General features: G+C 33.4%; 6 protein-coding genes and 2 pseudogenes across 6 annotated transcripts; 5 read left to right on the top strand and 3 right to left on the bottom strand.

Annotated features, from left to right (window-relative positions):
• Positions 1-9: 9 nt before the first annotated feature.
• Positions 10-1,254, top strand: LOC108816887 (protein SENSITIVE TO PROTON RHIZOTOXICITY 2-like). Its single transcript, XM_018589447.2, has one exon. The coding sequence runs from the start codon at positions 66-68 to the stop codon at positions 1,191-1,193; it is 1,128 nt and encodes a 375-aa protein (XP_018444949.2). The 5' UTR covers positions 10-65; the 3' UTR covers positions 1,194-1,254.
• Positions 1,255-2,236: 982 nt separating this feature from the next.
• LOC108814267 (histone H2B.10) lies at positions 2,237-2,891 on the top strand. Its single transcript, XM_018586802.2, has one exon. It carries the CDS (start codon positions 2,318-2,320, stop codon positions 2,747-2,749), a length of 432 nt encoding a protein of 143 aa, XP_018442304.1. The 5' UTR covers positions 2,237-2,317; the 3' UTR covers positions 2,750-2,891.
• Positions 2,892-3,005: 114 nt separating this feature from the next.
• On the bottom strand, positions 3,006-4,161 carry LOC108814268 (uncharacterized). Its single transcript, XM_018586804.2, has 3 exons — positions 4,003-4,161; positions 3,444-3,586; positions 3,006-3,359 (listed from the first exon to the last, which is right to left on the bottom strand). Exons 2-3 carry the CDS (start codon positions 3,524-3,526, stop codon positions 3,233-3,235), a joined length of 210 nt encoding a protein of 69 aa, XP_018442306.1. The 5' UTR covers positions 3,527-3,586; positions 4,003-4,161; the 3' UTR covers positions 3,006-3,232.
• A 2,737-nt stretch (positions 4,162-6,898) lies between these two features.
• On the top strand, positions 6,899-9,659 carry LOC108814357 (aspartic proteinase 36). Its single transcript, XM_018586912.2, has 10 exons — positions 6,899-7,427; positions 7,514-7,643; positions 7,744-7,994; positions 8,064-8,291; positions 8,375-8,537; positions 8,669-8,742; positions 8,808-8,904; positions 8,995-9,061; positions 9,145-9,216; positions 9,306-9,659. Exons 1-10 carry the CDS (start codon positions 7,192-7,194, stop codon positions 9,470-9,472), a joined length of 1,485 nt encoding a protein of 494 aa, XP_018442414.2. The 5' UTR covers positions 6,899-7,191; the 3' UTR covers positions 9,473-9,659.
• A 1,200-nt stretch (positions 9,660-10,859) lies between these two features.
• LOC108817616 (UDP-glycosyltransferase 76C3-like) lies at positions 10,860-12,710 on the bottom strand (annotated as a pseudogene).
• Positions 12,711-16,205: 3,495 nt separating this feature from the next.
• On the top strand, positions 16,206-18,801 carry LOC108817617 (uncharacterized). The gene is made up of 4 exons (XM_018590350.2): positions 16,206-16,757; positions 17,082-18,005; positions 18,090-18,137; positions 18,219-18,801. Exons 1-4 carry the CDS (start codon positions 16,551-16,553, stop codon positions 18,645-18,647), a joined length of 1,608 nt encoding a protein of 535 aa, XP_018445852.1. The 5' UTR covers positions 16,206-16,550; the 3' UTR covers positions 18,648-18,801.
• Positions 18,757-22,201, bottom strand: LOC108817618 (magnesium transporter MRS2-11, chloroplastic). The gene is made up of 14 exons (XM_018590351.2): positions 21,717-22,201; positions 21,407-21,479; positions 21,188-21,258; positions 20,947-21,032; positions 20,787-20,877; positions 20,586-20,654; positions 20,241-20,321; positions 19,969-20,134; positions 19,845-19,890; positions 19,669-19,749; positions 19,506-19,588; positions 19,276-19,319; positions 19,061-19,187; positions 18,757-18,988 (listed from the first exon to the last, which is right to left on the bottom strand). Exons 1-13 carry the CDS (start codon positions 22,131-22,133, stop codon positions 19,092-19,094), a joined length of 1,404 nt encoding a protein of 467 aa, XP_018445853.1. The 5' UTR covers positions 22,134-22,201; the 3' UTR covers positions 18,757-18,988; positions 19,061-19,091.
• Positions 22,202-26,531: 4,330 nt separating this feature from the next.
• Positions 26,532-27,977, top strand: LOC108816671 (F-box protein At1g30790-like; annotated as a pseudogene).
• Positions 27,978-27,999: the final 22 nt, after the last annotated feature.

The following is a 27,999-nucleotide window of genomic DNA, read 5'->3' as shown; positions in this document are numbered from 1 at the left end:
ACAGTTTGAAGAGACAAATAAAAAACAAAACTCAAGCTAGCTATTATACTCTTCTAATAACATAGATGAATCAAGAAGAGCATATGAATCAAGGACGATATATTATTAGTAATGGAGAAGTCTCAATGTCTTGCTTCTCCGAGACGAACTCTAGTTCCACAGTCTACATGAATCCCATGCCGGTGGCCACGAGATCATCGGAAGAAGGCGACGGCATCTCGCTCTCTCTTCTACTCAATCTCTCTACCATACAAGACAAAGTCCATGAGATCCAATCCCTGATCAACTTTTTCATGATCTCCCCTAATAACAATAACCAAAAGTCAGCGTCGTCTCTGGCCATGTCGAACGTTGGAAGTTTGGTTCAAGAGATGATCACGGCTGCTTCTTCAATGATGCACACTTGCCAACAACTCCAAATCTCAACTAGCAACAACAGTAGTGACGATGCCAACCAAACCGCAGATGGAATGTTCATGGAGTTCTCCCAAGATTTTGACCCGGATCATGATTTCATGGGAGAGTCATCAACCAACCTCCTTGGTCTCCAAGAAAGAGGGCATGATTCGTTTCTTGACCAGACTGGTCAGAATCTTGACTGGTACGGCACCCAAACCACAAACCCTAAAAATGACCATCAACGTTCTAAATCAAGATACGGGAACTATGAGATAGTGGAGCTAAGCGTGGAGGATCTACTTGCGAAATACACACATTACTGCCAGATTTGCGGGAAAGGTTTTAAGAGAGACGCGAATCTAAGGATGCACATGAGAGCGCACGGAGACGAGTACAAGACACGTGAAGCATTGATCAACCCAACGAGCCGTGACAAGACAGTTGAATACTCGTCACTCATGAGGCATTACTACTCGTGCCCTCAACAAGGATGTAGATGGAACCAAAGGCACGAGAAGTTTCAGCCGTTGAAATCTGTGATATGCGCCAAGAATCATTACAAGAGAAGTCACTGTCCGAAAATATATATGTGCAGAAGATGCAACGTGAAGCATTTCTCGGTTCTGTCTGATCTTAGGACGCACGAGAAGCATTGTGGGGATATCAAGTGGGTTTGCTCTTGTGGAACTAGGTTTTCTAGGAAAGACAAGCTTATGAGCCATGTTTCCTTGTTCTCGGGCCACTCACCGGCGCATGAGCCGTCGCAGCAGCAACCTTCGATGATCACCCCCTAAAGTAATATCACGACCGAAGTTGAGTTCTAATGAGAGGATTCTAAGACGTATCTCAAATAAACTGTGCATTAACGTTAATGTTACAAATAAATTTTCTTATTATGATTCTTGAAATGCACTATGGATATGGCTTTTAATTATCCATGCTTGTGCTAAGTTTAATGGTAAAAGTTTTTGTTGATCTATTCATGCTCTGATTTGATCCCCTTCCATTTATTTAATCTAAACATAAATAGTCATGTCTAGACAATAATTTTGCTTAATGTCATGTTCTTTTGTTTTGCTTTATTCATCGTATTATTTTATTTAATTGAAATATTTTATTTTAAATATGACAAATAAACAAAATTACTAACTAAAATTGTTATTGTAATACTAAATAAATATTATCTAAAACTATAGAAAAATGATAAGTAATTAAAATTACGTCTCAAATAATAATATAAACTATTCACACAAAATGCAGTCCATCTCATCTGGTTGAAAAAGGTGGCATAGCAGTGATAATGAAACAAACAAAAACATTAAGAACATGCTCATCGCACAATGCCTAAAAATAGTATAAATTATAAAAAGCAAAATAATAGTTTATCCAGTTAATGATAAATTTTAAATTTCCAATATTCGATTAATGCTGACAAATAGAGAAAGAGGTTCTCATGAATTTCTTTAAAAATCTCAAACGAGAATCTGCTATCATTCTCTCTCCAATCTTTTATTGTATTAATAAATTACTTTTGATTTTTAGATATGCATCAAGAACTATGTGATGGTCATGTTCTAATTGATAAACAATACGCCACGTCAGCTATCCCCGCTAAATCTTTAAGAACTATGGCGCTCATGGGTATCAAATAGGGAAAGCGAAATATTTTGAATTTCGATTTTTTATCTTAAAAAAGAAAACGCTCGCGCGTTAGTAGAAAAAGATCCGATCCATCCATTCACATCGAACAGCACTCTAATTGCCACGTCACTAATCCGCGTCTCAATATTTCAACCAATAAGATCTATTCCCTCATTCCTATATAAACAAAGAGCACCAGAGAGAGTAACGAAGAGACAACAACAAACCTTCACAAAAGAAAAACAAATCTCACCTCCTTCAAACAAGTATCGCAGCAATGGCCAAGGCTGATAAGAAACCAGCAGAGAAGAAACCTGCGGCGGAAACCACCACCACCGCGGCGGCAGAGAAGAAGCCAAAAGCAGGGAAGAAGCTACCGAAGGACCCCTCCGCCGTGGCCGGAGACAAGAAGAAGAAGCGCACGAAGAAGAGCGTGGAGACGTACAAGATCTACATCTTCAAGGTGCTGAAGCAGGTCCACCCGGATATCGGGATCTCGAGCAAGGCCATGGGGATCATGAACAGCTTCATCAACGACATCTTCGAGAAGCTCGCCGGAGAGTCTTCCAAGCTCGCGAGGTACAACAAGAAGCCGACGATTACTTCCAGGGAGATTCAGACGGCGGTGAGGCTCGTGTTGCCTGGTGAGTTGGCGAAACACGCTGTCTCGGAAGGTACCAAGGCGGTGACCAAGTTCACGAGCTCTTAGATCTGTGGAGAGATTTGTAATGGTTTTCACTAGCGGTCTTTTGTTTTAAATCTTTTGGTTTATTTTATTAGGTCTTGTACTTTGGGAAATTAGTCTTTTTTCTCGTAATGAAAGAAATATATGAAGTTCTACTTTGTTTAAACCTGCATACTACCGGAAATACTTCTTAATATATCAAAGGTGGCTGGTTCAAACCCACAACAACATAGTACAAAGTAGTTTTTTCGAGCAAACTTAAAATCATCATAAAACAAAGTGGTAAACCTGATTCTTATTGCATTCTTATGACATTATAACAAAATAAAAATCAAATTCTCAAGCTATTAATCATAACCATTTCAATGGATAGATTGGACAGGTTGTATTCATCAGCGTTACATGAATGAAACATAATGGACTGTATCACAAACTCCTACTAAAGAGATATAACCAACGGGACAGCTCATGTTTACAGTTTGTGTGGGTTCTGACTCGATGGTGATATTATTTCTTAGGGTAAGTTCGATGGTCAGGCCCAACATCGCGAGAACCGGTGTTAATGTAAGGTCCTCTAAAAGTTGCTTGGGGAGGTAGCGGTTTGGTTGAATCAATCACCGGTTTCTTTGACGATCTGAGAAAAGAAGCAAAAATGTCAGACCACAGAAATGAGAAAAGGAAAATCAACGGAACAGTGGAGAGAAGAGATTGTTCTTACGCCATGTAAAAGGGGAAAGCTAAGCCTGCAGATGCGAAAACAACCAGGCCCGTGGCTACAATCATGTTACGTGATGGTGCCATTGGCAAAACTAGCGTCTTTGGGCTTTTTAGAAATAAACTTCAAACGATATCGAAAGCAGTCTACAATAAAGACAACAAAACAAGGATTAAGACCAAAGCTCTCAAACATTACAAGCTCTGCAACACTAGTTCAAAAACACGCACACTGATCAATCATTCTCAGTTACTAAATTCAAGACATTATCCGTTATTACACAAAGTAGATGTTCAGAAATCAATGTGAAGATCAAAATCGAGATTTAAGTTTCCTCAACACAGACAGACAAGCATCTGAAAATATAACAAATGGTTTCAACCCAATTTGAAATCAACTTGTTCAGTCGCGATGCTCGTAAATCAAACTGAAGAAAGGCATATCTAAATCTAATTTCTCCGAATCTAACAATGATTTTCAAGCAATCGATTCGGACAAAAAAATAACTGAATTAGAACATAGTGCAAGATCAAAAATCACGAGCAGAAGAAGAAGATCTCACTTGGGATATGAGGCAGTCGAGTTGACTCAGTTAAGCATTTGGGTATTCGGGATTGGGGTTTGATGCGGAGGTCTATGAAACCGGCGATTTGCTCTTAGAAATTGATATTGGGCTAGAGATAAAAGCTTTATTGGGCCTACTGCTTAAACTTGATTTCTGATTCCTTTGATTATTGGGCCACATTCTTTATCCGAAAAGAGAGACTTGTCGGCAAGAAGAAAAACAGACGCGTTATCAAATTTTTCTTTAGTCTAAAAAGCTTAAAGCTGTTAAAGTTTCAAAGGAAAATCATTACGAGTAGGTTTATGGTTTAGTGATGATGACAAGCCAAAAGTGAACTGAACATAAATTTATGGTTTCAACAAGAAGAGAGTTCTTTATGGATTTATGGGTTTTGAAGCAATATAAAAGAAATTCTTATGGAATGTGACCGTACCACACCTTAACTTAGCCACAAAGGAACACAAAGGTATTGCTTTTTTTTTTCTTTTGGTAAAATGTATTGCTTTTATTTTTGTTGTTATATATCCTTTTATTTGAATGAAGTGCTACCATTTAAAGCTCATTCACCCCGAACAAAGTTATATAAAAGAAAACAAAAACGTCAAAGCAAACGAAATAATTGCAATGTGGGTTCTATAGAGTACCATCCGTAAAAAAGAAGAGAAATTGCCATGATTTGAGTTGTTTCCTAAAGACATAAGACCATCGGCCAGTTTGTTCAATTATAAATAGTCAACGTCAATTACGTAACATAAGCATCTTCTACTCTCTTCCATTTATCTGAGGAGGGTATTACTTTTAATATGTACGACTAGTTCAGAAGGGAAACCCATCATTATGCTATGGAACACGAGACAAATAAGTAGTATTGCAAATGTGAATAGAAGTGAATGGAGTGATGTGTTTGAACATTTAAACCAAATAACCAATCGAGTTCTGGAGTTAGCAAATTCACCAACTTGTTGGAAAATAGTCGATGATTCAATGCTACTTAAAAGGTATAACTTTTTTTTTTCTTTTTTCTTATGATTTCTTTAATTTCAACATATACAACATGTATAAATGTAAATATACAACATGTGTAAATGAATGATTCTGTATAAATACATAAAGCAAGAGGCGGGTGCGTCAAAATTACGCAGTATGTATGTGGTTTAGGTAATCAGAAAAGAAAACAAAGCGAAAGGAGATGCTGCCAAGAACCTTCATTGACTGGTCTTTCTTTTTGTCTGAAAAAACCCTAATCCTTGTTCTACTTTTTTTTATTTGATAGTTAATTACTTGTTTACTAAGTAACTTTACCATGCCTGTTCAGAATTTCAAACGTATCACTTAAGGTCGAGTGGAAAATTTATAGTTCTAATAGATGTTATATATCTATCTTATTAAAAGAGAAGTACCCATTTAAAAATACCCCTTAATTTTCACTTTTATTTACACTTCATGCAACTGTAGTATTAATTAAGTTTCCTATTTTATGCTTGTCTTTTTCACTTTAGTTAATGTGTTTTCCAAAATTAAATACAGAGTTAAATAATATTTCATATTTTAATGCTTTATCTTTTTCACTTAGATTAATGTGTTTTCCAAAATTAAATTTGAATTAAATACACTTCATTAACTTCTCCACTAAATCAATGTCAAATTAAAAAAATTACATTTTTATTGGACAAACAATTCATAGAAATTATAATATCAACATTTTTTTATTTAACGAATCTGAACGAAAAATATTACCAAATTTGAACCGAAACTAGATAATATCCAAACGGATTTACCATTTTGGTATCTAGAGAACCATAACTAAACTTGATCTGAATGAAATATTTCAGATATTCGAATGTATTTAAATCATATTTATATACACTTCAATACGTTAGCTATTTTTAGAGTTAATATCCAAGATATAAGCTATTTCAAAGTTGCTTAAAATATTTGAAATATAAAAAATAGTCAAAAGTAAACATCTAAAGTAGATAAACAATTATCAAAACACCAAAAATACTTAAAATATATATATCTATTCTCCATCCAAATATTCAAGTTAAACATATTTTTAATTTTTAATTTAAGTACTTTAGCTTATATTACTCAAATTTACATTTTTAGATTTAGGTACTTTGGCTTATTTTTATTTTTAGATTTAGCGATATTTAAAGATATATAAATTTTGAAAATTTAAAAATAGTTTAAACGGGTTATCAAACCCGCAAATATCCGAATCAAACCGGAACCAAAATTTATAAATACACGAATAAAGGTAGAATCTTTAAACTCAAAAATCTCAAATCCGAATAGATTTTAACCGAATTCGAGTGGGTATCCAAATATCCACCCCTAACTTAGTCAATATAAAACGATCAAATATTATAAATATACTATTTTGTATAAATAAATAAAAACTAAAAGTGAAAACTAATACCCGTGCGGTCGCACGGGTCAAGATCTAGTTTGTCTTTATAATTAAAGAAAAGGCGATTGCTAATTTCACTTTGAACTCTCTGAATGAAACAAAACACAAATTATACTTACATAAAGAAACATAGATTCATATAATCTCTTTTCATCACAAACATGTCTTAATATAAACTACAAGTCGCTTTCTTTTTTGGACAACAAGTCGCTAACTATATGCATACAGATGTTCAAGAAAAAAAGAGAAAAACTATATGCATACATAATCATATTAATCTTTTTCTTCCTCCGACCAATTTTTTCTCTTAAAACATGAAGTTATGTTTCTAACCTTTTATCTAATAAAACGAAATGACTTTTTTTTTTATCAAAAAAAAGTGAAATGATTTATCAAAAATAAGAAAAAGAATAAAAAGGAAAGCATAAATAAAATAAATGCAACGAAAGCACACGTGGGTTTTGGAGTAATCTGCACTGAAACATCTTCCGTGTTATCCACTGTTGTTACTTCACGTCTCTCTCTCTCTCTCTCCCTCTCTCTCCCAAAAGAAGAAGTGAAGGAAGCGACGACAGTACAAAACAAATCTTCAAATGTCTGCTTTCACTCGAATCAGATACTGACAGACGATCCGTAACAGTTTACAAACTCGCGCGCCCATATGGAATTGAAAAAAAAAAAGAAATGATCTTTTTTTTTTTTGATTCCTGACGACGAGTTATAGAGAGATCTTCTTGTTTCCACTTTAAAGCATAACCCAAACCGTCTCAGCTATGTCGTCGTCTGTCCGGTTTACGGCAGCTATCCTGGTTTGTCTATTACCGCTGTCGGTTCTGTCCTACAATTTTCCGGCGGCTCTGAAACTCGAAAGAGCGATTCCGGCGAATCACGAGATGGAGATCAGCCAACTCAAGGCGCGCGACAGAGCAAGACACGGCAGATTGTTGCAGTCTCTCGGCGGAGTTATAGATTTCCCCGTCGACGGAACTTTTGATCCTTTCGTTGTTGGGTAAAAAAAGTTGTCTCTTTTGTTTCGTTCTGTTATGTTCTGTTCTTCTCATTTTGATGTTTTGGACTTAAAAAAAAAAAAAACAGATTATACTACACGAAGCTGAGGTTGGGATCTCCTCCAAGAGACTTTTACGTACAGATCGACACAGGAAGTGATGTTTTGTGGGTTAGTTGTGCTTCTTGCAATGGCTGCCCTCAGACCAGCGGACTCCAAGTACAGCTTCTCATGTCTTTTTTATCCTTTCATCTTTCTTGGTGATGTTTTTTTTTTTTGAATTTTATGATTGATTAGTATTGTGTGCTTCCTTTTGTAGATTCAGTTGAATTACTTTGATCCAGGGAGCTCGGTGACTGCGACGCCGATCTCATGCTCTGACCAACGATGCAGTTGGGGTGTTCAGTCCTCTGATTCCGGCTGTTCTGTTCAGAACAACCTCTGCGCTTACACGTTTCAGTACGGAGATGGAAGCGGCACCTCGGGGTTCTACGTCTCCGATGTCTTGCAGTTTGACATGATTGTTGGTAGCTCTCTCGTCCCTAACTCAACGGCTCAGGTTGTGTTCGGGTGAGTTATTATTATTTTTCAGCGAAATCCTCTGTTCCACAACACTTGACTTATAGTTTGGCTGAACAGATGCAGCACCTCGGAGACGGGTGATTTGGTGAAGTCGGATAGAGCAGTTGATGGAATCTTCGGGTTTGGGCAGCAAGGGATGTCTGTGGTTTCTCAGCTTGCTTCCCAGGGAGTAGCTCCTAGAGTTTTCTCACACTGTTTGAAAGGAGAAAACGGAGGCGGAGGCATATTGGTTCTCGGGGAGATCGTGGCGCCTAACATTGTCTTTACTCCACTTGTTCCCTCACAGTTAAGATATTCTTTCCCTTTATCCATCCCTGTTGAAATGTTTATTAGAGAATATGATTAAGTAAGCATTGAAAAATTTGCAGGCCTCATTACAATGTGAATCTTCTGAGCATCTCAGTGAATGGTCAACTTTTACCTATCAATCCATCCGTCTTCTCCACGTCAAACGGTCAGGGAACAATCATTGACACTGGTACAACACTGGCGTACCTTTCTGAAGAAGCCTATGTTCCTTTCCTTGAAGCTGTAAGTCATAACAACCTCCTTGACATCTCTGAACCATCTGGTTAAAATTAGTACTATATTAATTGTACTGTGTTGTCTCTAGTATGCAAATTTGTTTTTGATAGTTTTAAATGTTTTTCTTATTTTTCCAGATTACAAAGGCTGTTTCGCAGTCTGTGAGACCTGTTGTTTCAAAAGGGAACCAGTGTTACGTCATAGCCTCGAGGTTCATACTATCTCTAACCATGTCTTCTTATGGTGGAAAGTTCTGAACTTCTTTTTAATGATCAGTGTCGCAGACGTATTCCCTCCAGTTAGCTTGAACTTTGCTGGTGGAGCATCCATGTTTCTGAATCCTCAGGATTACCTTATACAACAGAACAACGTCGTAAGTACTTTTTACTCCACCACCATTGAATCTTGTTTTCTTCGGTTGTTCTTTGGTATAACATTAGTCTATATGCACTCTTGTTTCTAGGGAGGTACTTCAGTGTGGTGCATCGGTTTTCAGAGGATACAGAATCAGGGGATAACGATCCTTGGAGGTAATAGCTTTAAAGCCTTTTATTATTTTGAATTCAGCACTATTCAACACAAAAAAAAACATCTGTTTTGTTTTGCTCTGAAGATTTAGTTCTTAAAGACAAGATCTTTGTCTATGATCTGGTCGGTCAGAGAATCGGATGGGCAAACTACGACTGTAAGTAAATCTCATCCCTTTTAAATCCAAAAGCAAATCTTTATCATTCCAAACACTTGCAAATCTCTCAACTTGGATCTTTCTTTCAGGTTCAATGTCAGTAAATGTCTCTGCGACTAGCAGCAGCGGAAGAAGCGAATATGTGAACGCAGGACAGTTCAGTGACAATGCCGCGACGCAGAAGCTGTCTTTAAACATCGTCGGAAACACTCTAATGCTCTTCTTACTTATTATGGTAATCAACATGTTCTTATAGCACACGGCTTTTGCCTTGATGTAGTTTCTATGCACTCTTTTTATATGGTCTCGGGAGTGTGTTATTTTGTGGTCGTTGGAGAGTAATTATCTCCCGACCGGCGAAGCCAAAAGCAGACGAGAAGTTTAACTTCTTTCTTGTTGTTTATTGTTATAGTTTTGGATGTAAATAATAATTTTCTTACTTAGTGGTGTTGTGTGTGTGTCGTTTTTCTGATCAAGTTATCCCTAACTATTTTGATATTTTTAGTATAGTAGTCCCACCAAAAAGCAAATAAATCATTGGATAACTAATACTGATTAAAGGTAGTTGATCTGATTGCGATCATTGAAAATAGAGTGATTTACGCTGTAATTGTTGGAACTCATTTTTAACAATGTGGTATGGACCATTTTTCGATGAAGACGTGTGTCGCCTGTGGGAAATTCAGTGACTCGTATATAAATTGATTTGGACTAAATTAAAATTTAATATGTATAAACTTGATAAAATTGGTAAAAAAATTCATCATTAACACGCCATTTAATATTTTTTGACCTGATAAAATTCCATATGAATCTAATGATATTTTTTAAAAACATTGATTCAAACTTTTTTAATACTTTTTAATAGTATTTAAAATTGAATAAACTATTTGATTTGTGATTTTTCAATTGTATGAATTTGTAGGTTTTTAATAATTTTAGCAATGTTTTTGTACCCGATCTAAACCTGCGGTCGAATTAATAAATTCGGTGATCCATATATAATTTGATATAGATTAAGTTAAAATTCAATATGTAAAAACCTGATAAAATTGGTAAAAAGTCATCATTAACCCACCACATGATACTGGTTGACCCAATAAAATATCATATAAATCTGTTGATATTTTTTAAAATATTAATTCAAATTTTTGGCATACTTTTTAATATTACTTAAAATTGAATAAATGATTTGATTTGTGATTCTTTAATTTTTGATAAAACTATCACTACCTTTTTATGAGCAACAACTCATACCATCATTATGTCTAATGAAACTAAGTGTTAAGAAAAATTGCATGATAAAAAAGTTCTAAAAAATAATTATATGATAAAATGAAAAGGGACTCATTTCCGGATTCATTGTGTATATTTTTCTTTTAATAATATAAATTCTAAATAATGAGGTATATATTTTGATTAATTAAAGCAATATAAAATAAGACATTTAGGTTTTAATGAATATGTCCTAAAACCTTGCATAAAACCTTGCATAAGTAGATTTTTCAAAATATTTTTGTTTTAATAATATAAATACATTGGATCTAATTCACAAAAAACCAAAGTTCGCAACATAAGCAAAATAAGACTCAAATAGACATTTATAGTAAGAAATACAAAATAAAATTGAAATGATAGTAAAATCATATTATTGTTGTTTTTATTCCAACAATGCCAAACACAGAGGAGGCATCTTCAAAACACTAACAATTTATTTGTTGAGAAAACAAAGAAATCAAAACACACATAAAAAGCTAGAAAGATGATATGTGATCAACCAAATGTTGTAAAGATCGGCATGCCGAACCATTTTGGTTAACCGATCTTCCTACTTTCTCCGCAAGAAGTTTCATCCTCTCTCGGATCACATCACCTTCAGGTTCCAACAATAGTTTCCTCACCACTCTCGAGATCTCATTTCTCTCAAACTTACCCTCTAGATGAAGCCCGACCATCCACACATCACTAACAAATCTTGCATTTAGCAACTGATCCCATACAGAAGGCAAACAAATCATAGGGACGCCTTCACAAACACTCTCAACCGTCGAGTTCCAACCATTGTGTGTCAAGAATCCTCCGGTGGCTCGATGCTTTAGAACGTCTTGTTGTGGTGCCCATTTCACTATCTTCCCCTTCACCTTAAGCCTTTCCATGAGCTCTTCCGGTATTGTCTCGATCCATTAGTTCCATTGACCATACCAACCCGTACGACCCACAAGAAGGGTTGGTCGCTGTTTCTTAGGCCCCAAGCAACTTCCAATAACTCTGATTCACTGATGTTCACAACGCTTCCGAAACTCACGTAAATCACGGATTTGTCTGCTTGTTTGTCTAACCACTGAATACAAGTCTCATCAACTGTAAACAAACTACTAGAAGAGCCCCGGAAGTAGATATGAGATGGTCCTATAGCAAAGATGGGGATTTGAAAGTCTTTACGTGCTTGGCTGAGTGATTCTTGATCCAATTCTTCACAGGATGACACGAAAATAAGACCTGATGATGCCTTTGTCGTTTTCAAAATCATTTCGAGTACGAGTTTAGAACATCTGTTTCTCCATCGAGGATTTGTAAGATATCCTTCTTTCTAAGCGGCCGAAACTCCTCTGCTGGTTCATCTTGTTCTGATATTACATGTGAATATTGATGTTAATTCACATCATCAAATGTGACTAAATGTTAGTTTTGATAAATAATGATTTTATATGACTAATAAAAAAGTGTAACCTCTAGATGTTTTATAGAAAAGATCCGACAATGAAAGTAAACCTCTGAATAAAACTGTTTTAGGTTAAATAAGAAGTAGAATAGTACCTTGCAGTGGAAGGTATCTTTCACGGCTGAGCTGAGGAAGAACAAAATGACCGACAAAGAAGGAGACTTTATAGGTATTAGTGACTAATCTCGGGAGATTCAGACTCCGAGCAAGGGGTTGTGTGAAGATCCATCCAGCATCATCGATCAAAACAGCTAATCCTCTGTTTCTCTTCCTCTGTTTCAGATTGCAACAGTTTAGTCAAACAGTCACGAAAGTGAGACTCACAGCTTCGGTTGAGAAGCGTCAGGAGAAGTGTGACATCCTGAGTGCCTGCCTCTGTTTCAGACAGGCCGTCTGGGATCTCTAAGAAGGTGAAGAGAGGGTGGTTTGAAGCTTTTGGCGCGTTGAAGCGTGTGTGGATCACAGTTATGGAGAAACCTCTTGAGTGGAGGATCTTGGCGAGCTGAAACATGGGGTTAATGCAGCCTTGTATAGGAAGTGGGAACATAATCACTCGTAGGCCATTACTCTTCTCCATTGAAGCTTTTCTCCTTGTGTGTTACAGACCAGATGCAAATCTCCTGGTAATATAAGTCAATGCCACATTTGAGATAACATGTCTATTTGACATTAAAAAAGGTATATTTATATATAAATTTCTATAACGTGGAGATAACACTATGCTCCTCTCGATGAGCTTATGGTCCTCTCGATGAGCTAATAAAGAAAGACCAGATCCATTTTAGTTAATCTGGTTTTGTATAAATCTGTATCGTAATCTCTGGGTTCAAATCAGATTCGGTTTGTATGCGAATATATTGGAAATAACAAAATACTATATCTTGACCGGTGCGACCGCACGGGTATTAATTTCCAGTTTTAATTTTTATTTATTTATACTAAATAATATATTTATAATATTTGATCGTTTTATATTGACTAAGCTAGGGATAAGTATTTGGGTATCCACTCGAATTCAGTTAAAATTTATTCGGGTTTGAGGTTTTCGTGTTTAAAGATTCTACCTCTATTCGGAAATTTATAAACTTTGGTTCCGGTTTGATTTAGATCTTTGCGGGTTTGATAAAGATTATTTTTAATTTTTTAAAATTTATATATCTTTAAATATCCTTAAATCTAAAAAAATAACATGTAAATTTGAGTAATGTAAGCTAAAGTACCTAAATTAAAAATTAAAATAAATTTTAACTTGAATATTTGGATGAAGAATAAATATATATATATATATATATATATATATATATATATATTAAGTATTTTTGATATTTGATTATTGTTTATCTACTTTAGATGTTTACTTTTGACTATTTTTTATATTTTAAATCAACTTAAAATAGTTGGATATTAACTCGAGAAATAGCTAACATATTGAAGTATATAAATATGATTTAAATACATTCGGATATCCATAATATTTCGTTCGAATAAGGTTTAGTTATGGTTCTCTATATACCAAAATGGTAAATCCGTTTGGATATTATCTAGTTTCGGTTCAAATTTGGTAATATTTTTCGTTCAGATTTGTTCAATGAAGAGTTGATATTATAATTTTCATGAATTGTTTGTCCAATAAAAATATTTTTTTTTTGAATTTGACATTGTTTTAATTGAGAAGTTAATGAAATGTATTTAATTCAAATTTAATTTTAGAAAATACATTAATGTAAGTGGAAAAGACAAATCATTAAAATAGGAAATTATAATTTAATTGTGTATTTAATTCAAATTTAATTTTAGAAAACACATTAATTAAAGTGGAAAAGACAACATTAAAATATGAAATATTATTTAATGTCAGTGGTATAGAAGTGTAAATAACACTAAAAACTAAGGAGTATTTTATATGTGTACTTCTCTTTTAATAATATAGATGTTTTGGCATAGTCCAATATAAATTACATAATTTTAATAGATTTGTATTAATGAAACATGAAGAAAAAATACAATTAATTAGGTGTATCTCAAAATAATGTTTATTTCAATATATTTTCACTCTTTATATTTTTATTATAACATATATAAATAAATCTATAATATACTGTAATTATATAATTTAACATTAACCATACAAATATCTTCATAAGTTTAGGACATTTTACATAATTAACTAATACTTAAGTTTTTTATAACCACCTAAGATAAATAAGATGAACATACGAGTGTAACGAGTAATCATTAGTTTTACGAAGCATTAATTTAGATAATGAATGAATCATGTCTAAATATATCTCTTTAGAATCTTTAGAAAATAATATTTCAACGCTTGTCAAATATCAAATATTTATATATATTTCTCTGAATAAATTTTATGATTTATCAATATTTGTATATATTATGATTTTAGAGTATTTAATTTTTTGTTGAACTGATATTACATCTTTTTTTTGCCGGCAACATAAAAACAGATTCATATAGACTCTGTGAACCAACTTGGTAGTTTTGAATATGTGCATTTACATCTAATATGTGCATTTCTTTGTATATAAAAGATAGTAGTTAAGTTTTAAAGTTTGCAGTGTTTAAATGGGTTAGAAAGGTTGATTACCATATATTTTAATTGCTAACCATTAAAATACAATAAAACTTGTAATAGTTACAAATATATATACATATATTTAATTTCATTGGTATATTTAAACAATTGCAAATATTTATATATAGTTACAATGATTTACTTTTTAACATCTTAACTTTATTGATTTCAAATCAATATAAATGTTACATGAAACAAAAGTTACAATCAGATCCGGCCTGACCTAAACTCATAAAACAAAGGCTTTAAGCGCCAATTTTATTTAAAAAAATTAGGACAGTATTAATTTTATTCCACAATGATTTATTTTAATTGTTGAAATAATTAGTTTGATACCTAAAAAATATTATATATTCTCTAAAATTATCAATTTTCCATTTTGTACACATATGTTATTTATGTTTTGAATCTAAGTCAGATCTTGCACTTCTGAATGATATTTATTTATCTTTAACTATCTAATAAATATAATTTCCTATAAATCTATATTAAATTTGAAATTAATAATTTTTAATAGTTTATTTTTTGAGATTCTGTAATATTTTCAAATATTTGGACATATTATAGTAGATTTATTTATCGTTAATTCCAATTTGAAAGTATTTTGAAAATGACTTGCAAATGAGATTTTGTCATACAAATTGAAATATAGAGTAGAAAGTTATAAAAGTTAAAATTTCTTTTTCCTTTGATGAAGTGATATTAAAATTATAATAAAAAAACTAAATTTACAATCGTTTATTTAATTATAATTTTATTTCTAATAGGATTTAAGATTTACAATATTCCACATTTGGTGTTTTTTTAACCATATTATACTGAATCTGTATTACATTATTCATCATATAAAATACGAAAAATCTATTTTTATGTAATAATAAAATTAAATTACTATTATTAATTTATTTTAATTTTAACTAAAAATATAGAAATTGGTTAGAACAAAGCAAAAATAAACGAATAATTTAGTTATATCAAATATATTTATATAAAATCTAGACAACATTGACAAAATAAAATTATAATATCTTTAAAAAGTAAAAAATAATCTAAATATAATTATAGCTAGTCATTACAAATAATTAAAGTACTAAAATTATTAAAATAATAACATATAAAAACGGTTGGTACGGAATTTGGTGCGGTGATCGGAGATAAAAATTAAAATATTAAACATCAAGGTCATTTAACATCAAATTTTGTTTTTGGCTTTTTTCCCTGAAAAATATTAAATAGCAATGTATATATGGAATGTATCATCATGCAACAAATATTCTCAACGCAGGAAAGACAACCTGAAACGGTGATATCTATAAGAAATATTTTTCAATAATTAAGAACATGTACAACTTAGTTAAGTATTGCAGTTCTCACAGTTCATTGTTTTTATTGATTTCTTTTATAACTTGTTTGTCACAAATTAGGTACGCCTTTATACCTATTGATCAAAAAATCATATGAAACTCCTAGTTTAAATAAGAACACCATTTCAATAATAACATCATAATAATTATTTGTCGTCAAGTCTATAAAAATAAAACTATACTTTGATGTGAAGCCAACGAAATTTTATGCCGTAGTTGTAAGTTACCCACACCCCCCTAATTATACTATGAATCAGGAATAAAATCTCATAATTCTCCCCTAATTATTGTACTTTATAAACACTTCTGTCTGAGAAAGAGTCAACGAAAGCCCTAATCTGTTTTCGGACAGAGACAGTACCTTCCTCCTGTTGTCATCATCATCAAAATTCGTGTCTCCATTCCACACTTATGGTCGATTCCCAAAACTGTGTAAACCTGCATTAATTTGATGCTCAAAAATCTCTGTCTACTTGGGAGGCGGCCATCTCTTCTTAAAAGTCTCCCAACTTTAGGGTTTTAAAAGGGGTTTTTCACAGATCTCGAAACCTCCTCCTCGGTCTATAATCGCTTGACTCTATTATCATCAATCCAGATTCGCACAATTACTATAGATTCGTCGTCTCCTTGGTGGGTTTAGCTTTTAATTCGAGCGATGGCGGATGAGAAGAAAGACGGCGGACGTCTGAGCGACGCAAGCGATTACTCGTCGGAGGACGAAGGAACAGAGGATTACAGGAGAGGAGGCTACCACGCGGTTCGAGTGGGCGATACGTTCAAGAACGGATCTTATGTCATTCAGAGTAAGCTTGGTTGGGGTCACTTCTCCACTGTTTGGCTCGCTTGGGACACTCTCAAATCCGTAAGCCACCCTTTCGTTTAATTTAATCAGAGAGATTCAGTTTTAGGGTTTTAGAAAAAAAAAAGGAAGTTGCTTTGTTGGGTTTAGTTAGAAAATTTACAATTTTATGTTTGGATTCTCTGGTTATTATTACCGTCTTTGAGGTTGCTGTCTGATACTTATGGATGTTGATTTGAGTCTTGTCTTGCAGTTTAGGGTTTTAGAAAAAGTTTGGGATTAGTTAGAAATTTACAAGCTTTATGTTTGGATTCTCTGGTTATTATTACCGTCTTTGAGGTTACTGTCTGATACTTATGGATGTTGCCTTCAATCCATTGTTTGCAGCGTTATGTAGCTTTGAAAATCCAGAAGAGTGCTCAGCACTACACGGAGGCAGCAATGGACGAGATCAAAATCCTGAAACAGATTGCGGAAGGTGACGCTGGAGATACCAAGTGCGTTGTGAAGCTTCTTGATCATTTCAAGCACGCCGGTCCTAACGGGCAGCATGTGTGCATGGTCTTTGAGTATTTAGGGGATAACCTCTTGTCTGTTATCAAGTACAGCGACTACCGTGGTGTCCCTCTCAACATGGTTAAAGAGCTTTGTTTCCATATCTTGGTTGGTTTGGATTATCTTCACCGCGAGCTTTCGATTATTCACACTGATATCAAGCCGGAGAACATTCTGCTCTGTTCCACCATCAACCCTGAGGCTGATGCTCGGAGAATTGGTGCTCCTCTCGTTCTTCCAACCGGTAAGGACAAGGATGTTCCCGAGAGGTTAGATAAACCGAAGAGTTACACGTACAGTGCGGATATGACTAAGAATCAGAAGAAGAAGATCCGCAAGAAAGCTAGTAAGAAGGTAGTTGTTGAAGAGGAAGCTTCAGAGGGAAACGAGAGAGATGCAAAAGCAAATGGAGACTCAAATGTGGAGAGTTCTGAAAGAGCGAAAGAAGAAGCAGAGAGTGTCAGAGAGGAAAAGAGGAGTCGAGGCAATAGGAGAGGAAGCAGAGCCACGAGGCAGAAGTTGCTAGCGGATGTTGATCGGAAATGCAAGTTGGTTGATTTTGGGAATGCTTGTTGGACTTATAAGCAGTTTACGAGCGATATTCAGACAAGGCAGTACCGATGTCCTGAGGTTATTCTTGGCTCAAAGTACTCGACCTCGGCGGATATGTGGTCGTTTGCTTGCATCTGTTTCGAGCTTGCTACTGGAGATGTTCTGTTTGATCCTCACAGTGGTGAAAACTATGAGAGGGATGAGGTTTGTATATATAGAGATCCCTTTTTACTCTGGTTTCTCAAAAATCTTGTTAGCTTAAAACTGATGGACTTTTTTGGCTTACAGGATCACTTGGCATTGATGATGGAGCTTCTAGGAATGATGCCACGAAAGGTAAAGGCTGAGAAACAAGTGTTGTTTAACTTACTCATCAGTATCGTTTTCGAGTTTTGAACTGTGATTGTGGTTATGCAGATTGCATTAGGAGGACGCTACTCGCGGGACTACTTCAACCGACAAGGTGAACTAAGGCACATAAGGAGGTTGCGGTTTTGGCCACTGAGCAAGGTTTTGATGGAGAAATACGAGTTCAGCGAGGAAGACGCGGTTGCTATGCAAGATTTCATCACTCCCATTCTTGAGTTTGCACCTGACAAGAGACCAACAGCTGCTAAGTGCCTAACGCACCCGTGGTTGAATCCTGTCCCTAGATCGCTTAAACCAGCGTCATCTAGTCCGCAAAAGTCTAAAGAAGAAGAAGATTCTAAAGATGAGAATGGTAGCAAGGAGAAGGATGAGAGGGAGGCCATGGAGGTTGGTGTTGGGAATATGGCCATTGATGGCTCAGAGGCAAAGACCTCAGGAAGAGCTGGTCGTCAATCTGCTCGTGATCTTCGCACTTGAGGAAACAGTGCTCCTCACAAAGTTTTGTATTTGTCTTTTGAATCACGGATTTAGAGTGTGTTTGTTTTTTCCTCTCCTTCGGCTTGTATTGGTAACAAAAGATTTGAACTTTCATTCGCTTTCGAACCAATTGATATGATTCATTTATTCAACATTACCAAATAGTGTTGTGCAGAGCGTAAGCAATGATGGCAACTCAAAGTTCATCGAGGTTCAACGGAGACCACACAATAAATTTTTATCAGACATTTTACGAAATCACCGGTCTCTAAGTAACTTTCTAGTAAGGCTCTCTAATGCCACATTGTGTGATAAAAGTCTCTTTCTTCACGGATTGTCACCTGTAACACATATACGTTTGTTTTGAGCTCCTTTTATCAGCTTTAAAGTAAGAGGAAACGATGTGTGTTTACCTCTTCTTTCACCGTTTTTATCATTTGAGGTTCAAAAGATTCTGCGTCTACGGAGATAGGAATACATGAGGAAGAAGCCTACTGCAGCGCCTATGATGATTCCGCACGTTGTTAGCCAGAATGCAAACTGCGAATACCCCAGAGTCTAATGAGTTAACTGATGGTACAATGATTGTATTATATATTGTTGCTTCATGAAGTTTTTTATGACTTACAGGTTGCTCTTCAAGATATGACCTCAAGTTCATGCCAAATATACCTGTAGGAATCCCAAACAAAAGGTATAAGCCCTTTACAATGAACATAAGAAATATAGAATTATTTATTGGCTTTTGACATTATGGTGAAATAGCAACGATTCTTTGAAAGGAGCAAGCCTCTATCCCAGTTTAAAGGTTTCTAGAGAAAATGGATGCAAATCATAAACAGTTTGTGAATCTACTACCTGCGATGAGAGCACCAACTGCAACACAAAATGTTCCGACCTGAAGAAGCAGCTCGAACCTGCTGACTTCAAGCCTCCGAGAACTGAGATAACAACAAATGGATAAAGGTTCAGGTTTAAGGGTAAGAGTTGCCTAATCATTTAAGAGAGTTTTTTTTCAAACCTTAGATTGACAGCAATTGAATCTTCCATTTCCTTTGCAGAATCCAAAAGTCTTTCTGCTTGACCATGGCATGACTCGCATCTGTAAAAACGAATCCATCCATTGAGTTTCACTACAGAACATATTCATATGCTTGAAGACTTAAAGTTTGTGGTGTGGAATGAAAAAATCAAGACCTTTGCAGATAGTTCTCCAAGAGCATTTCAATTTCCTCCTCTTCTTCTGCAATGAAGGCACAATAAAAATCAATATTGATAAACTCACCTGTTGGTGGGTAGAAACGTTTTTGCAGTCTTTTACCTTCAGCAATCTGCTTATCTAAGGGCAATGAACACTCCATATCGTCATTTCCTCTTTTAAGTGTGCAGTTTCTTCCCATGATGCATATGCGGCGTATTTCATGTGGATCCTCTAAGAGATCAAGGAGCATTTGTCTAAGAGCTCCAGCTCTTGAACCCAACTCAACCTTTTAAAAAAAGAAAAAATACAATACAAACAGAATGTTAGTTCCCTGAAGCGAACAACTGAATCAAGAATACATACATAATAAAAACAACTAAAATGATGTTTACCAGTCTTTGTTTGCTGATACGAAGTTCCTCCAATATATCAGCAGTTAAGCGGTTGGGCAAAACCTCAAGAAGAGCTTGGACCTGAATTAAATTGCAGAAATAAAAGATTAAGAGCAAAGGGAGCGATTTGATAAGGCATATAAGCCAATGTTTGGACAAAACTAAAGTGTTTCATGCTCAGCTCTTTCTTCCCCCATGTGATCAGTGCAAAAGTTGATATTTACAGAACTCAATAAGGAAAATGCATTGTCAGTCCATTTTGGAGAATTCACACAGTCCAGCAGTGGAAGGGAAGAAGATCTAATAAACTGAAATATATACTCACTAGTATGTATGCATACTCACACGGGGTTCTATATCCATAAGCCTTTGCTCTAACCGCTGTATCCTTGAGATTAGCGCCGATTCAACAACCTTTTTAGAAAAAAAGCCACAGTAATGAAAAGTCAACACCAAGATGATAGGAATCATTAAGTTATGTAGGGATATAACTAACAGACAAGTAAAACATCATCACATAAGACTCATTTAATGAGATAAACCAACCTCGAGTTCAAAAGGCATGGAGGGACCTCCATTCATACTTCTTGGGTTGATCCGAGGCATCAATGTATCAACAAATGCCCTTCCTCCTCTCCTGAATTGGATTTTAGTTCAGTTGTGATACTTATAAAAAAAAGAGAGAGTGAATGAAACAAGATTTTACCGGTTATAATCAAAGATAAGGACACGGTCTCGCATTGCAATTGCTCGTAGAGATCCCAAATTAAGTAGAATTGCATGTTCACGTACCTAATTAAGAACATGTAAGAAAAAGGTTTGTCATATAGAGACAATATACTCTCCAACTCGGTTAGGTTGGTTCGTTATTGTAGAAATTAGAATACAAAATTAGCATGACTAAAGAGAAGTGCTTGTTTAAAGCCCCTCCTACTACTACAAGATACCAAAAGAGATGGCACGGAGTTTGTCATAAACAATGAAGGATCAACACTTCTGATATCTCGTGGGCGAAGACCTGATGTTAAAAAAAAAAAAAAAAAAAGAGGAGACTTTATCACAAAGCTAATGAAGTTGCAAACTTCATGAAGAGCAAATGTGATTTGATACCACAAAAATGTAAATGGTAGAAAACAAAAAAAAAATAGTTTTTTTTGTTCACAAACCACTGGATTTGAGAAGCTGTCGTCTGCTAATCTTCCTTGTAGATATTGCTCCCGTCGCCGTCACTTCAACAACCTTTTTTTTTATTTGTTTATTCCCAGACACAAAAGTAAGAAACGTTGATGGGAAACCTTCTCAACCCAAAGCTATTCACAGGTCTCAGACATTAATTAAAGAAGTCACTGTTGTGTAATAAATAATTTTCCCTTTTTACAAACTTAAATGTTTAGAAGAAACCAGATGAGCATGGATGCATGATGATAATTGTAAGACATGCAATCATCAGGTAGGTAAGGACAATTCATTAAAAACCTCATAAACAGGCTCACGAATCCCCAGCGAAGTAGAATCACTTGAGGAGGATACAGTAGAAGTAGAAGTAGAAGTAGTAGAAGAAGAAGAATCGATCTTCTTTGCATCCTCTCTTCCTCCTCCGTTATTATCTCCATCGTCACCGCTGCTACCGTCGTCGTCTTCGCCGCCGCCAACGTTCAGAGAATCGTAATCGCCGACGAATTCCTCTGCAGTTGTGGGAGATTTGGCAAAACACTTGGATCTGGACAGAACCTTGAGGGCCTCAAAGCAGATCATAGATCTATTCAGCGCGGATAAGTGGAGGGAAAAGGAAGAAGGAAAGGATGATCCACGAGGAAGAAGAAAATGAAGAGAGGAAGGAGGATGATCGGACATATTTACACGAGAAGTGAGTGTCGATGGAGTTAACGCCATTCTTGTTCTTCTTGTTGGAGAGATTCTTCGTCTTGGCTAGCTTAAGGGTAAATTTAGATGAGAAGTGCATAACAATATCCAGTTTTTATTTTTTTAATATTTTTTTAAAATTGTCACTTTCAAAATATTTTCGAACCATCTACAGTCAAATTTTTTGTTTCTTTTTTTTTACAACGAGTCTAATCTCTCTTTGCATTTCATTCAATCAATTAAACTAATAAAACCCAAAACGATGATTCAATAATTAAAAAAAAATATTTGGGGAATAACTCAAAAGAAAACTCTTGAGATACTTTCAAGAGATAGTTATGCATTACAAATGTATTAGAATAATAATATCTTATATATATATATTTTTTTTTTTTAAAAAGGGCATTCTAAGAGCATCCTTAATGGGATAAGCGAGGAGATATATCTTAGGTGTGAAAAATTAATAAAATAATATAAGAGGTGAAGTTTAGTAATAATTAGTAGTTGGATAAGTGGGAGGATATAGAACTTGTATCTTAATAATTATATAATTTAATAATGTTAAAACATATAATAATTTTTAAAACATTAAAAATAATTTTTAAATTGAAAACATAAAAGAATAATACTAAATTTTATTTGAAAATAAAAACATATCCAATATACAATTTCAAATTATTATGAAAAAAATGAAAGATAAAAATGAAAAACATAAAAAGAAACAAACATATTAATTAAAGTACACAAACATTTTATTTAGTGAACCGAACAGGAAAGTTGTAAAAAAGTTGGCTTGTTTGATGTTTTAGGTATTGGGTAATTAAGACACGTCACCTTAAAAACTATCCCAAAACACATCTTGCATAACAACCTAAAAACACATCTCTCATTAATTTTTCCTTTTTTTCTTTTATTATATTCCCATAAGATGTGTTCACATACTGCAATAAAGATGCTCTAATAATATCTTATATCTAAGATATTCATTTGAAGACATTAAGAATGTTCAAAGTGCCTTATGGCAAAATCATTTTTTTGTTCGTGATGTATAAGTTACTAAGTTCTTTTTTTTTTACTAAGTTCAATAAGCATCAAAATTAAATCAGTTGTGAAAAAACAAGAGATAACTAGATTCTGACCCGCCCTTCGAAAGGGCGGGTATATTTTATATTTTAATTTTTTTTGATAAATTTAATTTTATATTTGTGTTTTTTTAATAAAAGTTATTTTTTTTATAAAAATTGAACACCCTATATATTACTTATTTTGAAATTAAAACTGCGTTTAATTGAAGACTTTTTATTGGGATTTGTTGAAAATATATATTCATTATTTACGCAAATATTGGTTAATAGTTTAAATAAAATCCCAGATTTAAAGTATAAAGTTATGTGCTTTGGATGTAATTAGTTAAAATCTGAACATATGAATTTACGGTTAGAAAAGAAAATAAAGAATCGTGTGTTTTGCATTTAGGAAGTAAGAGATTGGGTCTAAGTTTATATATGTAATGATACAGGGTATATAGATCGGAAGAAAAGAAACCTACAAATATGTTTGTTTTTAAAAGAATGTTCAAAAAGAAAAGTTGTTTTTGTGATAATCGTATAACGTGTATACAGAAAAAAATGGATCCCACATAGTTTGCAAGTAAACTGGCAGTTAATTTGTTAAGTAAACTGGCAGTTACAATCGAATAATCTATGTTAATGGCAGTTAATTATTAAAAAATGTGGTTATAATTAATTGGATCTAACTATTATCAATTGATCATGCTGGAGAATTAATAGTATTGACTAGATTTTGACCCGCCCTTAGAAGGGCGGGTATATTTTTTTTTACATTTTTTTATAAATTTAATTTTTATATTTATGTTTTTATTTACGTTTTCATTATATAATATCAATATACTAAAACAGGAATATGACCTATTGAAATATGTGTGGTCAAATTATTTTACGATAATTATTAAAACCTCTTATTAATTATTTAAAAGAAATATTATACAAATAAAAATATAAATATTATTAAAACATAAATATAAAAATTAAATTTCTAAAATATGTAAAACAAAAAAATATACCAGCTCTTTTAAAAGCGAATCCGAATCTAGTCAATACTATTAAAATAGAAACATAACATATTGATATATGTATGGTAAAACTATTTTAATACAATGATTAAAACCTTCTATTAATTATTTAAGAGAAATGTTATACAATGAAAAACACAAATATGACTAAAAATATAAATATAAAAATTAAATTTTTAAAAGAATATAAAACTAAAAATATAAAAAGGCGGGTCCAAATGTAGAAATCTATTTAAAACCCGTTAAATTAAAATCTGTAGAATATCGGATCATGATAATAATTTTTAATTTTAATTTTAGTTGTTTAGTTTTAGTTTTAATTTTATTTTTTAAAGAAACATAATTTTTATGTTTGTGTGTTTGTATAATCATATTTTGTATGATACGAATTTAATAGAATAGATAAGTTTTGTAAGTATGTACATGTATCATATGGTAAGGCTTCGTCTTTTTGTCAATATTCAGTCCAAATTATTTGTTTTTTTTTATTTGAACATAAAAACAGGAATATAGGGAAGTTACGAACGGTTAACAATATTCGAAGCCCAAATTATCGTTTCATATGCCGAGGGAAGTTACGAACGGTTAACAATGCTCTAAAGGACATTTTATTAATTGGTCATACAGGATAATTAATAGAATATATTTTGACCCGCCCTTTTAAGGGCGGGTAAATTTTTTGTTTTACATCTTTTAAAAGTTTAATTTTTATATTTGTGTTTTTAGTTATTTTTGTTTTTAATTTGTATAATATCTTTTTTAAATGATTTATAAGAGGCTTTAATAATTATAATCTTTGTATAATATCTTTTTAGCCAGTTACGTGATTAATGACCATGATTAAGAAATTAAGAAATATAATTATGCAGTAATGGGCGTTCACAAAAAATACGATATCAAATCATATTGAATCATACGCCCTTTTGGGCCGTTATGTGATTAATAGCCAGTTACGTGATTTGGCAGTTATATTAATAAAAAGGTATATTAAAGATGTATTTAGTGGCAGTTATCTATACTATTATTTGCGAAGTGATTTTTCGCAACGGAGCTCCCACGTTAAAAGTTAGACTGACTAAATATAATGTTACCCTTAATGATTTTATATATAATTTATTATATGATTAAAACGAAATTTATGTCAATAATATTGTATTTATATGTTATATTAGATTATAAATTAATATTGCCAAAATTATAAAGATAATTCTTATATATATCGTGTTGTTATCTGAAAGTAATATTTTCAAATTTAAATTCAAAAAACGAATTTTAAGTTAATTTTAGGTTAAAAATATTATATTTATATGTTATATTAGATTATAAATTAATATTTTCAAAATCATAAATATAATTCTTATATATATTGTGTTGTTATCTGAAAGTAATATTTTTTAAAGAAATTAAAGTTAAAAAACGAATTTTAAGTTAATAGTATAGATTTATATGTTATATTAGATTATAAATTAATATTTTCAAAAATAAAATATAATGCTTACATATATTAAGTTGTTATCTAAAAATAATATATTTTAATTTTAAAATTTTAAATTAATAATACTATACTTATATGTTATATTAGATTATAAATTAATATTGTCAAAAAATGAGAATTCTTATATATATTGTGTTGTTATCTGAAAATAATATTTTTTGAATTATAAAAGTTAAAAGACTAAAATATAATACAATTTAAAATTAGATGTTATTCAATCAAAAACATTTGTATAACTTTATTTTCTAAAATATTTCAAATATGTTAGTGTTTTTTAAATTCCAACACAATAATAAAAGTATATGATTCACATCAATGTTCATTATGATGGGTACTATGGAAGTAATATTTTAGGCAATTTTCCATTATGATGTTATAATTTGTTACGTAAAATATATGTAAGCACAATACATAAAATAACTATAACTATATATTGAATAAAATATTATCATTAAATAATAATACGTAAAATATTATCTTTAGATAACAACTTAATATATGTAAGAGTTATCTTTTATTAGGACAAAATAATTTATATTATTTCAAATTTAAATTTATTATCTTTTATTTTTAAAAATGATGTTTAATAATAATTTTTGATGACATAAATAATAATTTTATTATTATAACTGTGAATTAATAAATATTCAAAATAAAATTATGTCCGCATGTGCGGGCAAACCACCTAGTAAAAATTAAAAGGTGAACATAACCCCATATCAATTGGACATGTTGAAGAATTAATAGAATATATTCTGATTTTCTCATATTCTTTATGGAAATAGAAAGTAGTTTATATTTGGTCCAAAAAAAAAAGAAAAAAAAAGTGGTTTATATTTGTTTGACAAGAAAAGGTGGTTTATGTTGTATAAGCGGCTTTTGTGTGTTCTAGGGTTCTATCACTACGAGGCCGCCATGGAACCGTCGTCACCAACACGTGACCTAGATCACAACCAAAACTCTCCAAAAGACATTCCGTTTGACCTAACTTTTGAGATACTCTCGAGACTTCCTGCTAAATCCATCATCCGGTTCCAATCCGTATCCAAGCTCTGGTACTCTATCATCCGCAGAAAAGATCTCGCCGACTCGTTCCTGATCCACTCAAAGGCTCGACCACGTCTCCTTTTCACCTTCAAGCACTTCGACTCCAGGAAACGTTTCATCTTCTCGGCTCCTGAACACGGCACCGAGGAAAACTCATCCACAGCCAGACACGACATGACAATCTCCGACGACCTCGTCAGCTACTACATCAAATCTCGCCCTGTGAACGGCTTAATATGTTGCACGCGCGGTTCATCGATAGCCGTTTGTAATCCCACCACCAGACAAATCTTGAAGCTGCCGGATGTTACACTCAACGGAAGAGACATGTTCGCACGTCTCGGGTACGATCCTGCCGAAGACAAATACAAAGTCTTGTGTGTGATGATGCATGACGGGTTCGACAGCCGCACAAAAGACAATATAGAGCAGGAGCATTTCGTTTTCACACTGGGATGTCAACAAAAGGAGTGGAGAAAGATTGAGTTCATCGACGTCGGAGATCCTTACACGGATATCAAAGGAGGGATCTGCATCAGTGGTGGTAATATACTATGTAATCGGACATAAGAAGATAGCTAGGTTCGACGTTAGGTCCGAGAAGGTGGAGCTTATTAACGCACCACAAGAAGATATGTTAAACGAAGAGGATATCAAGAAAGTAGTTGTTTACGAAAGCTATGGCGATATCTCGACCATAAACGCAAACTGTTGGACTCTTGTAAACCACCAAGGAAAATTAGGAGGAACTGATTACGAGGAGTTCTGCCTTCTGCGTCTATGGTATCAAGAAGAAGAGAAAGATGAATCATGGAACATCATGACATGCGATGTTCCTACCGAGTGGGGAGATTTATTCAGAGACAAAAGTGTATCTTCTCCGGGAGAGATACATACGGGAGAAGTTATGTTGGTGTCTGATACGTTGGAGTCATCTAAGCCTTTCACTGTTTACTATTATGATATGATCAGAGAGAGTTTCAGAAGTGCAAAGGTGGAAGGTATTGCTGACTCTGAGTTTAGACGTGGTATCCACGGTATTGGTAAGCGTGATCGTGAGATGTTGTGTTTTCCAGGTCACATTGAGAATATCACGTTCTTCTAAAATACTAGCACTCTTGGTAGTGTTCATGAGCTTTCTCCTTTCTTTCTTTGGTCATTTGCTTCTAAACAATAAACAATTTACTAAGAATTTTAGTAGTTTTCTTTAATAATTTGAGATATAATATCAACTAAATTTTTTAGGGTTTGAAGAATAATGT

This window comes from Raphanus sativus, chromosome 7, assembly GCF_000801105.2.
Source record: "Raphanus sativus cultivar WK10039 chromosome 7, ASM80110v3, whole genome shotgun sequence".
In the NCBI taxonomy this organism is placed as follows: Eukaryota; Viridiplantae; Streptophyta; class Magnoliopsida; order Brassicales; family Brassicaceae; genus Raphanus; species Raphanus sativus.
This window is presented reverse-complemented; position numbering and strand designations above follow the sequence as displayed.

Bases quoted from the DNA above. Each gene is read 5' to 3' on its own strand.
- LOC108816887 (XM_018589447.2), top strand. From the start codon at position 66: ATGAATCAAGAAGAGCATATGAATCAAGGACGATATATTATTAGTAAT.
- LOC108814267 (XM_018586802.2), top strand. From the start codon at position 2,318: ATGGCCAAGGCTGATAAGAAACCAGCAGAGAAGAAACCTGCGGCGGAA.
- LOC108814268 (XM_018586804.2), bottom strand. From the start codon at position 3,526: ATGGCACCATCACGTAACATGATTGTAGCCACGGGCCTGGTTGTTTTC. The intron at 3,360-3,443 runs GTAAGAACAATC...TTCTTTTCTCAG, and splicing joins GCTTTCCCCTTTTACATGGC to ATCGTCAAAGAAACCGGTGA.
- LOC108814357 (XM_018586912.2), top strand. From the start codon at position 7,192: ATGTCGTCGTCTGTCCGGTTTACGGCAGCTATCCTGGTTTGTCTATTA. The intron at 7,644-7,743 runs GTACAGCTTCTC...TTCCTTTTGTAG, and splicing joins CTCAGACCAGCGGACTCCAA to ATTCAGTTGAATTACTTTGA. The intron at 8,538-8,668 runs GTAAGTCATAAC...TTATTTTTCCAG, and splicing joins ATGTTCCTTTCCTTGAAGCT to ATTACAAAGGCTGTTTCGCA.
- LOC108817617 (XM_018590350.2), top strand. From the start codon at position 16,551: ATGGCGGATGAGAAGAAAGACGGCGGACGTCTGAGCGACGCAAGCGAT. The intron at 16,758-17,081 runs GTAAGCCACCCT...CATTGTTTGCAG, and splicing joins CTTGGGACACTCTCAAATCC to CGTTATGTAGCTTTGAAAAT. The intron at 18,006-18,089 runs GTTTGTATATAT...TTTGGCTTACAG, and splicing joins AAAACTATGAGAGGGATGAG to GATCACTTGGCATTGATGAT.
- LOC108817618 (XM_018590351.2), bottom strand. From the start codon at position 22,133: ATGGCGTTAACTCCATCGACACTCACTTCTCGTGTAAATATGTCCGAT. The intron at 19,320-19,505 runs GTAGTAGATTCA...GGATTCCTACAG, and splicing joins AGTTGGTGCTCTCATCGCAG to GTATATTTGGCATGAACTTG. The intron at 19,188-19,275 runs GTAAGTCATAAA...GGGTATTCGCAG, and splicing joins CATATCTTGAAGAGCAACCT to TTTGCATTCTGGCTAACAAC.